This window comes from Eucalyptus grandis, chromosome 6 (assembly GCF_016545825.1).
Source record: "Eucalyptus grandis isolate ANBG69807.140 chromosome 6, ASM1654582v1, whole genome shotgun sequence".
NCBI classification, from domain to species: domain Eukaryota; kingdom Viridiplantae; phylum Streptophyta; class Magnoliopsida; order Myrtales; family Myrtaceae; genus Eucalyptus; species Eucalyptus grandis.
Genome location: NC_052617.1, coordinates 19,777,556 through 19,791,798, shown reverse-complemented (window position 1 = coordinate 19,791,798; position 14,243 = coordinate 19,777,556). Strand labels below are relative to the sequence as shown.

The following is a 14,243-nucleotide window of genomic DNA, read 5'->3' as shown; positions in this document are numbered from 1 at the left end:
GAGTGGCCAACATGAAAAGACACCGTCCTTGCAACTTTCTTCGTCTTCTGCCCTTTCGGCCCATTATCGGCAATGGCCATCATTAATCTCGTTCTCTCTTCTTCAGCTGAGCAAAAGCCGTCTCTTGTGGTCAGGACCATCGTGGTTTCTCTTTCTTTCTTTCGTGCTCAAAGCAATACCGCAATGGACTGGTATCATGGCCATTGACAAGCCATCACTGCACTTCCTCTCACCAATTTTGAACAGTGGCCGAGCGCCTATAATTCTCATCTGATCCTATTTCATCCAGGTGCTAAAACTCAAAATATATTTATAAAGTTTGGCTTGATTTGACATCCAAACTGCACTAACTACACCATGCTCACATTCTAATAGTTGTTAGTAGGAAATAAATGATCATTCACCTTTTAATATAAAGGCACATTTTACGACAATAATTGAGTTGTTAAAGGAAATTGGTTATAATTGAAGGTAAGTTTTCGAGGCGGAGAGATCAAGATAAAGTGAAAAGCACAAAGGAGAAACTCGAAAGACATTGGGCATGCAAAAAGGTGCACCTCCATTATTGTCCTCCACCGTATTTTTCTTTTTCAAAAGCACAAAGTGAAAAGGACAAAGGAAGAAACTCGAATGACATTGGGAGTGTAAAAAGGTGCGTCTCCATTATCGTCATTTTCCTTATTTTTATTTTTTTGAAGTCATCAACTTGACTGATTGTAAACCTACGTAGCACCGACATAAATATTTTTATTTATATTTAATTTGATTTAAATTCATAATTAATTAATTAATTAAAAAAGCCTACAATAAATTTACACTAATAATATTAATAAATTAATTCATTGAAAATTAGAATTAACTTATTTAAATAAATCTATGATTTTTTTACAATGATCAAAATTTATTATCATCTAAAATTCAGTATTTTTATTTTTTAAAACTATTCATTTATTTTTTTTCCGATTAAAACAAAGTTTCCCCCACTGCTAAATTTATTTCACTTTTTTCCCTCCCTCCCCCACGAGAGACTATTCCCCCTCCTAAATTTATTTCAAATTTTTTTCCCTACCTTCCCAAATCAGACTATTTCCCCCACCCCAAATTTATTTCACTTTTTCCCCTCCCCCACGCACGTGACAGGCTGTCACCCCGTTGAGTTTCCAAAACCCTAGCTTCCGAAACTTTTTTTCCCTCGCCGCACGACCTCGCAACCCCTTCATCTTCTCACTTTTTCCCCTCGCCGCACGGTCTTCCTCTCGATCCATCTCCATCTCCTCGCTGGACGACCTCCATACATCCCCCTTCCTCTCCTCTTCCTCTCGATCCTTCTCCTCCTCCTCCGCCTCGCCTTCGGCCCTTCCTCACTTGCAGTTGCAGCCTCGTCGCCGATCCCGCAGCATCACTGCGGCCGCCCTCTCCTCAGTCTCTACGGCCGCCCTTGCCTCGGTCTCGACTCTTTCTCTGGCGCCTCAATCTCTACTCTTTCTCTGGCGGTTTCTCGCCGTCGCTCGCGGCCTCGTCTCTCCTCCCCCGCCCTCGCTTCCATCCGACACGCGTGTCGAGACGAGTCGAAAAAAGTTGACTACGCGTCGGAAAACTCGACACGCGTTGACCGCGTTTTGGATGGCAAATGGGATCGGATTCAAATATGTGAAATGTCATATTGCGAACCCAGAGACGAGGTGAGAGGGCTGACGTTGTTAAGTGCGAAGTGAGCTCCTATGGCAAACTCAGAGACAGTGACGAGCACCAGCAACACGGTAGGAGGTGAATACCAGGTTTTCCTGAGTTTTAGAGGGCCTGATACTCGTCTTTCATTCACCAATATCCTCCACGACGCCTTGTTAGATGCCGGGATTCGTGTTTTCATCGATGACGTAGGGCTTCAACCTGGTGAAAAAATTAGCAACCTTCTGCAAGTGATTGACAATTGCAAGCTTTACATACCCATCTTCTCCAAAGATTACGCTTCAAGTCACTGGTGCCTTGACGAGCTTGCGAAAATGGTGGAGAACACCTCTAAACATAAAGAAGATGGGAAAGAGAAGGTCATATTGCCCATCTTCTATGACGTGAAGCCCAAAGATGTGAAGCTGCAAACACCGTTATACAAGGATGTCATATCGAATTTGGAGCAAGAGATGGACGATCAGGAGCATAAGTTCAGCTCCGAGAATATAAAGACGTGGCGGGAGTCTCTCGTAGAAGTTGGTGGCATCAAGGGATGGGAGGTGGAGAAACATTCAAGGTAATAATCTAACCATGATTGTGAAAATTATTTTGTGTAATCGGGCTGCCATTTTTTTTATTTAAGTAAATATTCCAGTACATTAATTCATTAGATTTTTATATTTTGATTCTTCTACCCTTTCTTGCTAGAAATTCTTATTCTTCTACCTGATATAAAGATCAAACATTTCTCTTCTATATTTTTGAACTGGATCGCATCCCCACCCGGTTGGTTAGTAGATGGTCAATATGCAAATTTGTCACGTTTGCTTAATTGAAACTGTTCAACTTTGTGGCAGCTCTCCAAAACTCATCCAGGCTATTGTTGACAAGGTTGTGGCCAAGCTCAAGACAAAACGGAGACGTGTAACCGGAGATTTCGTTGGAATGGAAGATCAAATAGCAAACATAAAGAAATTATTAGACATTGATTCTGGTGATGTGCGGTTCATTGGAATCTACGGGATGGGCGGCATCGGTAAAACAACACTCGCCAAGATTATCTTCAACGAACTATGTCCTCGATTTGGCAGAAACTGCAGCTTTCTTGATGACGTGAGGGAAACGGCAAAAAACAAGAACATAGTCAAGCTGCAAAAGAAATTATTGTCTGATATCTCTTATTCTAGAGTGGCTCAGAATATTGATAACATTGATGAAGGGATTGGTACGATTGAAGAAACAATTTCCAACAAGAAGGTGCTAATTGTATTGGATGATGTTGATGAGGCCAACCAGATCCTACAACTAATCGGAGAGAAATCTTTGCATCGAGGTAGTAGAATACTCGTTACCACTAGGGACAAGAACGTTTTGACTAACAGGAAACTTAAGTATGAATTTAAGGATTATGAAATGATGGGGTTGGAAGGTGAAGATGCACTTAAACTTTTTAGTAGGCATGCCTTCAATGACGACTCTCCTCCAGCTGATTATTGTACTCTTTCAAAGCGCATTGTCGATACTACATGTGGACTACCTTTAGCTCTTCAAGCAATTGGTTCATCACTTTTTGGGAAAAAGAGAGAGATATGGGAAGAGTGGCTAGAGAGGCTACAGAAAACACCTCATGAGGATGTCTTGGCAAAGCTAAAGATTAGCTATGATGCCTTACATCAGAATGAAAAACAGATATTTCTTGATATTGCATGCTATTTCGCTGGTGAGAATAAGACTAATCCAATGTACGTGTGGAAAGATTGTAATTTGTACCCAGAGGATGCCATGGATGTCCTCATGAACAGATGCATGATAAAGGAGTTAGACAATAATAGCCTTTGGATGCACGATCAATTTAGAGACCTTGGAAGGAAAATTGCCAGAGAAGAGCGTATCGGATTGTGGGATGAAGACGACATCATTCGCGAATTAAGATCAATGGAGGTAAAGTATGGCCTAAATTGAATAGAAAATTGCTTATACCTCTTCTTAATTCAATATTCACTTTTTGATTTGAGAGCTACTCTTTTGTTTCATTTTTTCTTCTCTTCTACGAATTGGCAGATCAAAGAAAGCGTTCAAGCACTCAATTTGCCATGGAATGACTTGCCATGGAATGATTTCGATCGTGATATGACTGTCACTTCGGAGCAAATTAAACGGTTTCCACGTTTGCGGTTTCTTTCATTGCCTGGTGTAACCTACCGAGGTGACTTTACGGGCTGTCTTTCTGAGTTGAAATGGATCCGTTTGAATTACTTTTATAGAATCGAAGTATTGAGAAATATCGGAGGATCTATAAATCAACATTTGGAGGCAACCAATTTCTTGCATCTAGAAAACGTGGTTGTGGCGAATCTTGATGGGATTGAAATCACAAAAGATGTGTTAGATAGCCTAATCAAGGTATGCCGGTTTCCCCCTTAGTCTAATTTTCTCATTCAATGAAGGACAGAATTTGACGGGTTTATTATCTAATTTTCTCATTGGTAGCCTAAATCCATATTTATTTCTTGTCTGTCCTACTGTTTTATTGGCTTTTGTAGGGGGCAAGGAAATTGACGGTTCTCACTATTCGGTATAATGCTTTGATAAGTGAGACACCAACCTTTCCCGAGTATTCAAATTTAAAGAAGTTGACTATTAAGTCTTTTGGATCTTTAATGAAAATTGATCGTTCTATTGGGAAACTGAGGTGGCTGATTGACTTGACTTTTGAGCATTGTTGTTCAATTAAAAAATTGCCTGAACAAATTGGAGAGTTACAAAATTTGCAGTGCCTCTGTCTTCAGCAATGTTTCGGGTTGATTGAACTCCCCGCCTCAGTTTCGAAAATAAAGTCATTAACAGAGCTGGATGTATCACACACAAAAATTATGAAATTACCGGATACCATTGGTGAACTACCAAACTTGTCGTCTCTCAATGTATCATCCACCCCAATTGTGGAAATGCCCAGTACAATGAGCAAGTTTCGTCAACTCCAAACACTGGACATGGATTACTGTCATAAGATACAAGAGTTGCCAAAGCTCCCCATAAGTTTGACCACTTTACGGCTTAGTTCTCGTTCCCTGCAAATTGTCCCTAACCTCTCATACCTTACTAATATAGTTGAACTGCTCCTATCTGATGGCTATGAAGAGAGATACGGCGTCATAGACAGATACGGCATCATAAACACAAATGAAGGTAGAGACCCATCGAATGAATTCCAAACTGGCGACTTGGGGTGGATTGGGAGTTTAACCAAATTGAGCAACCTGCTCGTCTGCTTTACAAATGTTCGCGCACCAACTACAGAGTTGGGTTCCCTTTCTCTGCTGAAAGAACTTACTCTACAGGGACAAGACTTGCCAACTTTCAAACACCTCCCGTCAAATTTGATAGTTTTAAAGCTCTACGAAACTGGAGGAAACAAGTACACCTCGATGGGCTTCCTCCATCGGAAAAGGAGACTCCATTCCTTCCAACAAGTTTGGGAAAATCGAAAGAAAACAAGGTCTCCGAGCAACTTGATGTTCAATCTCTCGATGTCTTAAAATCGTCAGAAATATCACGTATTCAGGACTGCAGATCTTCCGAGAGTTTGGTTTGTCAGCCGGAGGAGCCGGGGTGCAATGGACTACAAGCTCCCGAGTTGATTGATCATTGGAGGGGAGCGCTCCTTTTCCCAAGCTCCCAAAAGACGCTTGTACAATTTCATCTGTCAGGGTTCCTCGAGGTACAGGATATTCAATTTGTTACTACGTTCGAATCATTGGAAGAAATTTATGTAGAAAAGTGCTTTTCGTTAAAAAGCTTAGGCGGTTTGTCAAACTCGAAGAACTTGAAGCGGTTAAAGATTCACCGGTGCCCGAGCCTGCAGGTTGTGGAGGGCATTGATGAATTAGAGTTCTTGCAGTGGTTGAATATTGATAACTGCAAATCAGTGGGAAGGATTCTTGATCCATTAAGCTCAAAAATACCAGATGATTGCGAGATACTCATAAATGGTAGCAGGGAGTTACCCGACTGTCGTACTGACGATGGTTGGCGTAGTGACGACTGGAAGTCTTACAGAGTGAAGATTCTGAATGGAGCAAAGCAAGCGTGGTGCTCTGAAACTGAAACAGTGGACTCTGAAACAGAAACAGTGGACTCTGAAACTGAAACAGTGGACTCTGAAACAGAAACAGTGGACTCTGAAACAGAAACAGGGGATTCTCTGCAGAAAACGGTGCGCCTTCTTTCCATTCATAGATCATACTTTTTTTCTTCTGCTTTGCTTGCTTTCTATTTCTACTTTAGTCTAGTGAAGAGAGACAATGAACTGATTCTAAAACGCGCAACCAAGAAAAATCTTATTAAAATTGCCCATCTTACTGGGAATCTCCATATGTTGTGTGTCCACTTCGGTGGTGACGTTGGGTATCTTACATCCCTCACCATCCATAACGAAGGGGCCTTTCTTAAGAGAAATTTGGGCGCAAGAGACCTCAACTCACTTTATTATTTCTTTCTGCAGAATCAGGAAAATAAAGAGAAGAAAAGGAAGAGAAAGACAGAGTAGGCAAAACAAGAAGGAAGAAGAAAGAGGAGAAAACTTCAAAAAAAAAAGCTTGCATGCGTTTGTTTCACCCTATTATTTCCTTGTGCAGAACCAGGAAAATGAACAGAAGAAGAGAGAGCAAGACAGTTGGCAAAAGAAAAGGAAAAAAGAAAGAGGGAAAAAAGTGCCTGAAGTGGATTTTAGGACCGAGGTAGCTAAGTCGGTCTCAAATTGCGAATCAAATTGGGATTGGAGTTCTTCTTCCTTTCTCCCGCTGCTCAAGCAAATCGCTGTCGCTCGCTCCACAGTGACTCCACGCCCAATCCTCGCTCGCTCCTTGCAAGCTTAAGTCTGTCGTTCGCTGTCGTCTCTCTTTTCCCAGGTTCCATCGTCCGCGAGCTTGAAGCTCGCATTCTAGTTCCATGTCCGTGAGCGTCAAGTCCTTCTCCAATGCCACTTTTCACTCTCGTGCACATTTTCTTCTTCAGTGCCGCACAACCGGAGGAATTTAGTGTATTCATTAACTTCATCAGTGGCGGGAGTCATGGGCTGGAACTCAAGCTCTGGATCACTTGCTAATAGCTAAATAACAGGTAAGAAGGGTGTGGCAGTTGGTGTGTTTCTTTTTCTTTTTTTTTCTTTTTGGTCAGAGTGGCAGTTGGTGTTTAGTTGAATGTAATCGTGTGATTTATCTTTGCGTAGAGCATGAGCTCGAGCTTCATATGGTAATATTTGTATTAGGGTCTGCTTTCTTGCATTTGTCTGACTGTTTGAATACCTAGTCTAGTTATGTTGCTATGCTTTTGTGGACTGCTCGATTGAGTGTAATCATGTGCAGAGGATGTTGTGCATCTTCTCGTTAAGAGTTTATCTATAAGTATATTCTAAGGTTTGGATAATCGTCGCTTTAATGAGTGTCCACTGTCTGTTTATCACCTGTGAGGAGCTCTTGATGATTGAAAATGAAGCAAACAGTGCTTCTCTTCTTGGTTCATCATGCAGAATTAAAATGGGATATCCATTTTTTTCTTTTTTCAAATTTTGGGCAGTTGTGGTTTCCATTGGTTTGAGGTCTGCTGCATATGGTTGGGCATTCCGCATGTCAAATTTGCTATGTGGCCGACTAGACAATTGGCTAGACAAAATACACACGGCTTTCTCATCTATTGAAGCAGGAACACCAAATCTTGTCACTTCAGGATTACCCACGTTCCAGTTCTCCGTTTTGCAAATATCTTCTTATTTGAATTGAAAGAAGAGAGAAAAGTGAGTAACTTGTGGTAAGGTGCTTGGTGAGGCTCTTGTGCTTCTTAATTTAGTTGTTTGGTGCTTCATTGTTTTATGCCTAATTCTCTACTGGAAATCATCAATTCCTCCCTATTTTCACACGTTTAAGATGAGTCCTAAGGAATGTCTTAAAACTGTGGCGACTCGATTTTATCCCTTGGATGTGTTCATTGGAGCACAATTAGAAGACCCCACGTATTTAAGCAAATACATGACTTACTATGCACCAATCAGAAATTAGAAACCAGCTAAAGAGCTCAGCATGAGGTTATGACATACTTGCTAGATTTGGTTGGGTTGATAGATTTGCTCTATATTAATCAAGGGTAGGACGGTGGACTGGAGAAACTTTCGTTATTGCTTAACTAGGAGAGGAAAAAACTGCAATTCATTGAGGCCCTCCGTGGCTGCTTTACGAGAATGCATTCTGCGATCGTTGCTCATTGCGCGTTTTACACGTTTGAAGTGTGTTTACTTGCTCAGTTAGCAAAGCATTCGAGGATTTAAGCGGTTCTGTTAATCTCCTGATTACTACTTTACTAAGTCCTAAGGTTATTCAGATTGCAAAACTTGCCATCAATTGCGGACCTGCTGTGTCCCCGAATATAGACTTCTTGAACTGCACATCGTAGGATCCTAGGAATTGCAAAGAAAAATTATTCGAAACAGATGATTTATGAAATTCAATAAGTATGCCTTACGGTTAAGTTTACATTCTCGAAATACACTGTCACCAATATTAAACTGTATTCAATTTATATGAGACTATAGTCTTACCGATCCAAAGGAAATCATTGTCTTGTGAAGATCGTAGCTTAATAGTAACTTAGGCAACTCTGAAGTTTCTTTACCTTTTGTGATAGTACGGTGAGATTCTGGAATTTTAGTTGACATTTTGGCAACAAATAGTTCCCTGTAGATATAGCTAGACCAGATGGTTTTCTCCAACTGTTAACTACTACCAGCTAGATTAGTTGAGAGAGCAAGGACATTAGTGCGTTGTCTTGGGATATCTTAGATAGACATCAGTGGTTCACGCAGTGATTATACCATCAAGATGGAAGCGAAGGCTACTTGCAATGATATCATTTCAGGTGAGACCCTGCACCAGGAATGCAACCAAACCCACCATCCAAAGTTTTGCAACTCACTATATATCTGACAGCATTCTCCACATTTATCGAATCCAACCGTTTAAGTATCGCAAGACAGCATATAGCACATTGAGAGAACCTTCGAAGGGAAGAAAGGGGTGAAGGGATGTCAATTATTTAAGAAACATCCTCAAGAAGCACAAAAATAATAATTGATCAAAGATGAGGACAGTACACTGAGCATCAACTTCTCCGCATATATCCCCAGAAAAAGATTCATCTTCGTTCAGGCACAACAATGTAGAACATTTGATACCAGAGATAATCCAACAGTAGCAACTTCAATCTCCATCAATGTCTGGCTAGCAATATACACACTATAAAATTCCATAACATAATCTGACCTTTTACATGCAAAACAGAGCCTAAGGTAAGATCATCAAGGGAGTTGCGAATCTAAGACACTTTATTCCAAAGGATACAATCTGTCACATTATTGATGTCAAAAACATCTAATTTGCCATAAAGGGCCAGTACTTGCACGGCTCTGAGTGCATACAGCAGATGCGGATCATGTCCAATATTTGGCACCAAAGCCCACCTGCACAAGCAGGCCCTAAGTGTCATTTGCACTTTGCTCTTTAGAGTCAAGTTTTAGAATATAAATAAATAAAGCAACACTAATCACTCCTAAGATGTGGTCATCAATGTAATAGATGGAACTTGTCAATCCCAAGCTAATATCTTAAGCATACTGTCAAATAAGAAAAACTTGACTGAATGTGGAGTGGAGGTTCCGTCAGCCACATGTTTTTGGTGGGTAATCGCAAAAAAGAAGCCGAGAGACAAAAAAATACAAACCAGACAGATGCTGGCATTACAGGATCCAAGAAACAACTTCATTTGAATCCACAGTGCCAAGTTTTCCAAGAAGATCTAGAGTGTTCTATCCCCAAAATGCTCCATCCAATCTCAAGTGCTCCATAATCAATGACTCAAAACTATCCTTTTTCTGAGTGCAAGATCAAACCCAGAAACTCAAATTAGTAAACTCCAAAATGCTGAATAGTAGCAGATCCAGATAAACCAAGTCATTTTCAGTAACTGGCAGAAAGTGGACAAGAGAACAAGAAGAGAGTAGTAAAAATTTCATACCTACCTTTTCAACACAGTATGTACTTGAGATGTTCATCGCCAGCGAGCTCGCCCATCTTCCAGTAAGACACCACATATCAATGAACACGGAATCAAATCTTAAGCATGTCCCATCACAAAATTTCGTGAGGTCATCAAGGATCGTAACGATCCTATAAATTTAACAACAGATTGTGTTCAACTTTGTTTTGAACGATCACATGTATATTAACATGGAAGAGAGGGAACTAAGCACATCTCTTTTCCCAATTGGAGAAGATGGTTCCACGCTCAAATTGCTCGCATTCCCAATTTCTGACTCAAGGACAAAATAATCACCAGTTCAAAGAAAGCACGCCATTTAGACAGACAAACAAGCACGTCCAACGGAAGTAATTCCACGGACACCCATCAGCAATTACCGCTTAACATTTCTGAAATCTTCATCTCACCTTCTTACACTACTATCTATCTCGATCACCACAAGAGATCTCCGACATTTTCTTGCCACCCGAGCGAGAAACCATCCAGCCCCAGGTCGAAGACGATCCAATCAGCAAGAAACAGTCGCGACATCAACGAAAACTGGCTTAAAAAAGCAAAATAGATATCAAATTGAAGAACAAAAGCGGCGGTGTAACGATTAGTAGTGAAAAACGCTCACAGAAGCTCCCCGAAGACCTTAGATGAAAACGAAGATGAGTAGCGGAAACGAAGGTTTGAGCTCGATTTAGAACCAAAAATGCTCTTCAAGTCGACTGAAAGATGAGAATTTCTTTCGTCAGCGTGAGGGACGAAGGTTTCATTTAGCCCAAGAGAATTTTTGGGCCAACGAAAACTGAGCCCAATTACCCATTTTCTTCTGCTAAATGTTATTCGGTTATCTTTTTATTTCACGAGAAATAAATGATTTGAAATATCAAAAATATTATTTATATCACTTACAATTACTTATATCACTTATAAAAATAAATGATAGGGTATTTTTTTTCATCATTCACCAAAATGTTTAGACATAAAATTATTATTAATAATGAAAACATTATTTATTGAGAAATATTTTCAAGAGATACAATGTAATCATTTTTTGAAAAATATTTTTCAAATCATTTATTTTTACATGGAACAAATGGAGCATAATTATTATCGAATTCTTCACTTGAATTTGACTGGCCACATTTGGTTGCCAAGAAATAATAGTTAACATAATATGATTAAATGAAACTTTATATTATTATTAAGCTCGTCGCCGTGTAAAAGAAAAATGGAGAGAGCTTCGGCTAAATTTCTTATTCAACAAGTCTCTCTACCGGGGATTATTTCTTAAGAGCCTAGCATTTGGTTGCATTGAACTTTAATTTAATTGGTTGATATTTCACTCAATTTCCTCGAAGCTGTGTAGTAACATAGTCTAGGATAAACACAACACTAATATAACTTCATATTATTGCTGTAAAAGTGCCTTTGATGTCGGTTTTAGTATGTTTCGAAAAAATGCCCCATCAAAACAAAAGGTTACGTAATAAAAGAGACAATACTGTAAACACACATGTTTTAGTGGCTCGAAACTTAGGGTTGTCAGGTTACTCCATGGATCTCAACTTCCACAATTTATGGTTTGCAGGCAAACTAAAGAAGATATAGGGAAACCGATCTCTCCCTTTCTAGAGGGTGTTTATTCTTAGAGAGTGAATCATGATACCGCTGCTCTAAATATATCGACTCTTTGGTAGCTGCTGTTATTAGTTAGAGATGAGCGGTCTTGCCTTTGACAAGATCAGATCTATTCGTGCAAATACAAGACAGCATTATGTGGGATGCTTTATCCATGTCATATTGCTGAAGATAGAGTGATGTTCACTAGAATTGCATCTGGTTGCTTTACCCAGACTGATGCTTTATCCTTGTCATTGGATCCGAGATAAATTAGATGAGAAACTTTTCTTACTTGAGAAAGTCTACACTGATGATAATGGATCTAATATGATGAGTAAAACCTTGCCAATGGTGAAACTTGATTCCTATATAGATAACGCTGGCATAATGAAACTTCTTTGTAAGGTGAAGGGGAAGTTTGTTGGGTTGGGTCCACCTCTTGTGGGGCTCATCTCATCATGTTAAATAAAATAAAAAAGAAAAAGAATTGATAGGGCTGAATTTTCTTGATTTAGAAGAGAGGGATGAACAATTCGTTGTTATAGAGAAAAAGAGGCGAAGAGCTTTGCTTTGAAGAAGAGAAGAGGTAGTCTAAATTCCATAGTGAAAATTTGTCGGAATTGGCCAAAATTTCATATGATGTTCATGAGTCCATGATCTACAAGTTGATCGGTTGTGTTTGTTAAAATCTCCTCCAAATTGTCTCCTGATTTTGTCTAGCAGTGGTTAGATCTTTCTTGCTTCTTTATGTTAATCCACCTTTGTGGCGATAATATTTTGTTTAGGTGAAAGAGCCTCTAAGTATGTTATTTGAGATGAACTATTATGTATTATGCTACTCTTGGTGATTAGTGGAAGATTTTGACTGGTCTCTTGATTTTTCTTGTATTGTGTTTTTTACGTAAAATTTTACAGGTGTTGGTTTTCCCTTGCTTTAATATTCAGCACTATCTTCACTGCTTTAGGGTTAATATTGCTGGAATATTGAGACTAGTTGTTATTGGGGTGAATTTAATATTAGTTGGTTGATTTTTGGGGAAAACATTCGTCATGATTGGGCATAAGCAATAAATTGTTGCCGTTTCTATGTTACGGAATAGGATTGCTTGTTTGTCTATCGCAAATAAAGAGTGGTGTAGCAATGAGTTCGCGAGTTCCTTTGGTGTCTAGTAATTGGAAGTACAGTTGCAAATGGGTGGCTTTTCTATTTAAAAATATGTCCCACCCGATCAACTTCAGGTCCGGTTGAAAGGTTCGGGCCTAAACAAGTCCTCTTGGATTGGCATTAATTTAATTTTGGGCTGGGTTTGGCCCGAAATATGATTGACTTAAAAAATGAGAAAAAAAAGACACAGAAGAATTTCCAGCCATCTCCAATAGGGGTGAGCAGCGGTCTAGGGTCGACCACTGGACCGACTACGGACCGGCCCAACCCTGCCGGTCTGGTCCGGTTCCCAAGGGGTTGGGTCGGTCATTGGTCCTGAAATTCAGGACCAACACTTGTGCGGGTTGGTCCTCGGTCCTAAGAGTTTTGGTCGGTCCAACCCCTGGACCAACCCTATATATTATATTATATTATATTATAATTATTTTATATATTCAAATCTAAGTAAAATGTCTGTTATATTATATTATATTATATTGAGATGTTCTATCAATAGCACTAATAGTAATTTCAATTTAAAACTTTTGTTGAGTATTAATTATGTGTCGTTTGTTTTGTTTTCAGGTGTTTAAAAGTTCAAGTGAATTAACAAGATGTGAAGTTATATATTCATGATTTATATTAAGTATTTTGAACTTTTTATGGTTTAATTGTATTTTACTAATGAATTTCAGCTGCACTTTGCTTTTCAATTTGTATCAAATGGTAGAAGTTTTTGAATAGTAGAGTAGTACTGCATTTGCTACGGTGATTTGCTAGTCAAGTGGTGTGAAGTTCATTTTTTGGTTGAGTGGACTCTACATGATCAAATGCAGGAAAACGCTTTTACATATGATGTTATGAATATTAAAGATAGATGATTACAAGAATTTTCCATCTTGTTCCATATCTCGATGAGCGGTTAGTAGGTACGAAATTTCTATTATTGTGTCATCTTAAATTTGCTAAATATGTATTGGTATTTATAGTTTAGTTGCATAATGTTGCATTGTCGATGGATGTGTAATTTGAATTTGTAGGTTTACTTTTTTAGGGAGTATAAAAAATAAGACGAAAAAAATTATCGATCGGTCCCGGGTTGACCCTGGAATCGGACCGAACCCATTGGGTCGGTCCGGTCCTTGGTCCCAAGCTCAATAGGGTCGGTCCTCGGTCCTAAAAATTGAGGACCGACACTGTACGGGTTGGTCCTAGGGTTAGGGGGTGGCCTGGACCAACCCGGACCATGCGCACCCCTAATCTCCAATCTCTTCAACGTTGTTGGAAATCGACGCAACACTGTTGAGAAAGCCACAGGCGGTCGAAGGCGAGCCTCCCATTTCCGAGCCATCACCACCTCACCCTAGAGTCATGGGAAATTCTTTCACTTAAACAATCACACCTTAAATATGCATTTGTTTTAATGGAAACTTTATAATAGAGAAAAATATTTTCCATAAAAAACAATTTCAAGGAACATAATTAGTTTTCATTTGTTTTGTAATTTATGGAAAGTGATTTTCCTTCTTATCGAAAGAGAAGTCATTTTCTCCTAATCTAAACTTGTATTTTTCAGTCTTGGAATATGTTTTTCATAAGATCGATTAGTTTTCCGTCATCTAAATATCAAAAAGTTGGAAAACTGTTTTTCAAAAACAATTTTCCTTCAAATAAATGGATGATACTATTAATTTAATTATAACACACTTATTCAAATGCCTGCTACATC

General features: G+C 39.3%; 1 protein-coding gene and 1 long non-coding RNA gene across 3 annotated transcripts; one reads left to right on the top strand and one right to left on the bottom strand.

The window, feature by feature from the left end:
- The first annotated feature begins 1,208 nt into the window (after positions 1–1,208).
- On the top strand, positions 1,209–7,098 carry LOC104455309 (disease resistance protein RUN1-like). Its single transcript, XM_039316019.1, has 5 exons — positions 1,209–2,248; positions 2,529–3,612; positions 3,733–4,074; positions 4,215–5,887; positions 6,176–7,098. Exons 1-4 carry the CDS (start codon positions 1,722–1,724, stop codon positions 5,208–5,210), a joined length of 2,949 nt encoding a protein of 982 aa, XP_039171953.1. The 5' UTR covers positions 1,209–1,721; the 3' UTR covers positions 5,211–5,887; positions 6,176–7,098.
- Positions 7,099–8,865: 1,767 nt separating this feature from the next.
- Positions 8,866–10,479, bottom strand: LOC104453168. 2 transcript variants are annotated; one of them, XR_005552290.1, is made up of 2 exons: positions 10,167–10,479; positions 8,866–10,029 (listed from the first exon to the last, which is right to left on the bottom strand). It is a non-coding gene; the product is annotated as an uncharacterized LOC104453168 (long non-coding RNA). The 2 variants fall into 2 exon arrangements; XR_005552291.1 differs by having other exon boundaries at positions 8,866–9,791.
- Positions 10,480–14,243: the final 3,764 nt, after the last annotated feature.

Coding starts and splice junctions, on each gene's coding strand:
- LOC104455309 (XM_039316019.1), top strand. CDS start 1,722: ATGGCAAACTCAGAGACAGTGACGAGCACCAGCAACACGGTAGGAGGT. Junction 3,613..3,732: donor GCGAATTAAGATCAATGGAG/GTAAAGTATGGC, acceptor ACGAATTGGCAG/ATCAAAGAAAGCGTTCAAGC. Junction 4,075..4,214: donor TGTTAGATAGCCTAATCAAG/GTATGCCGGTTT, acceptor TGGCTTTTGTAG/GGGGCAAGGAAATTGACGGT.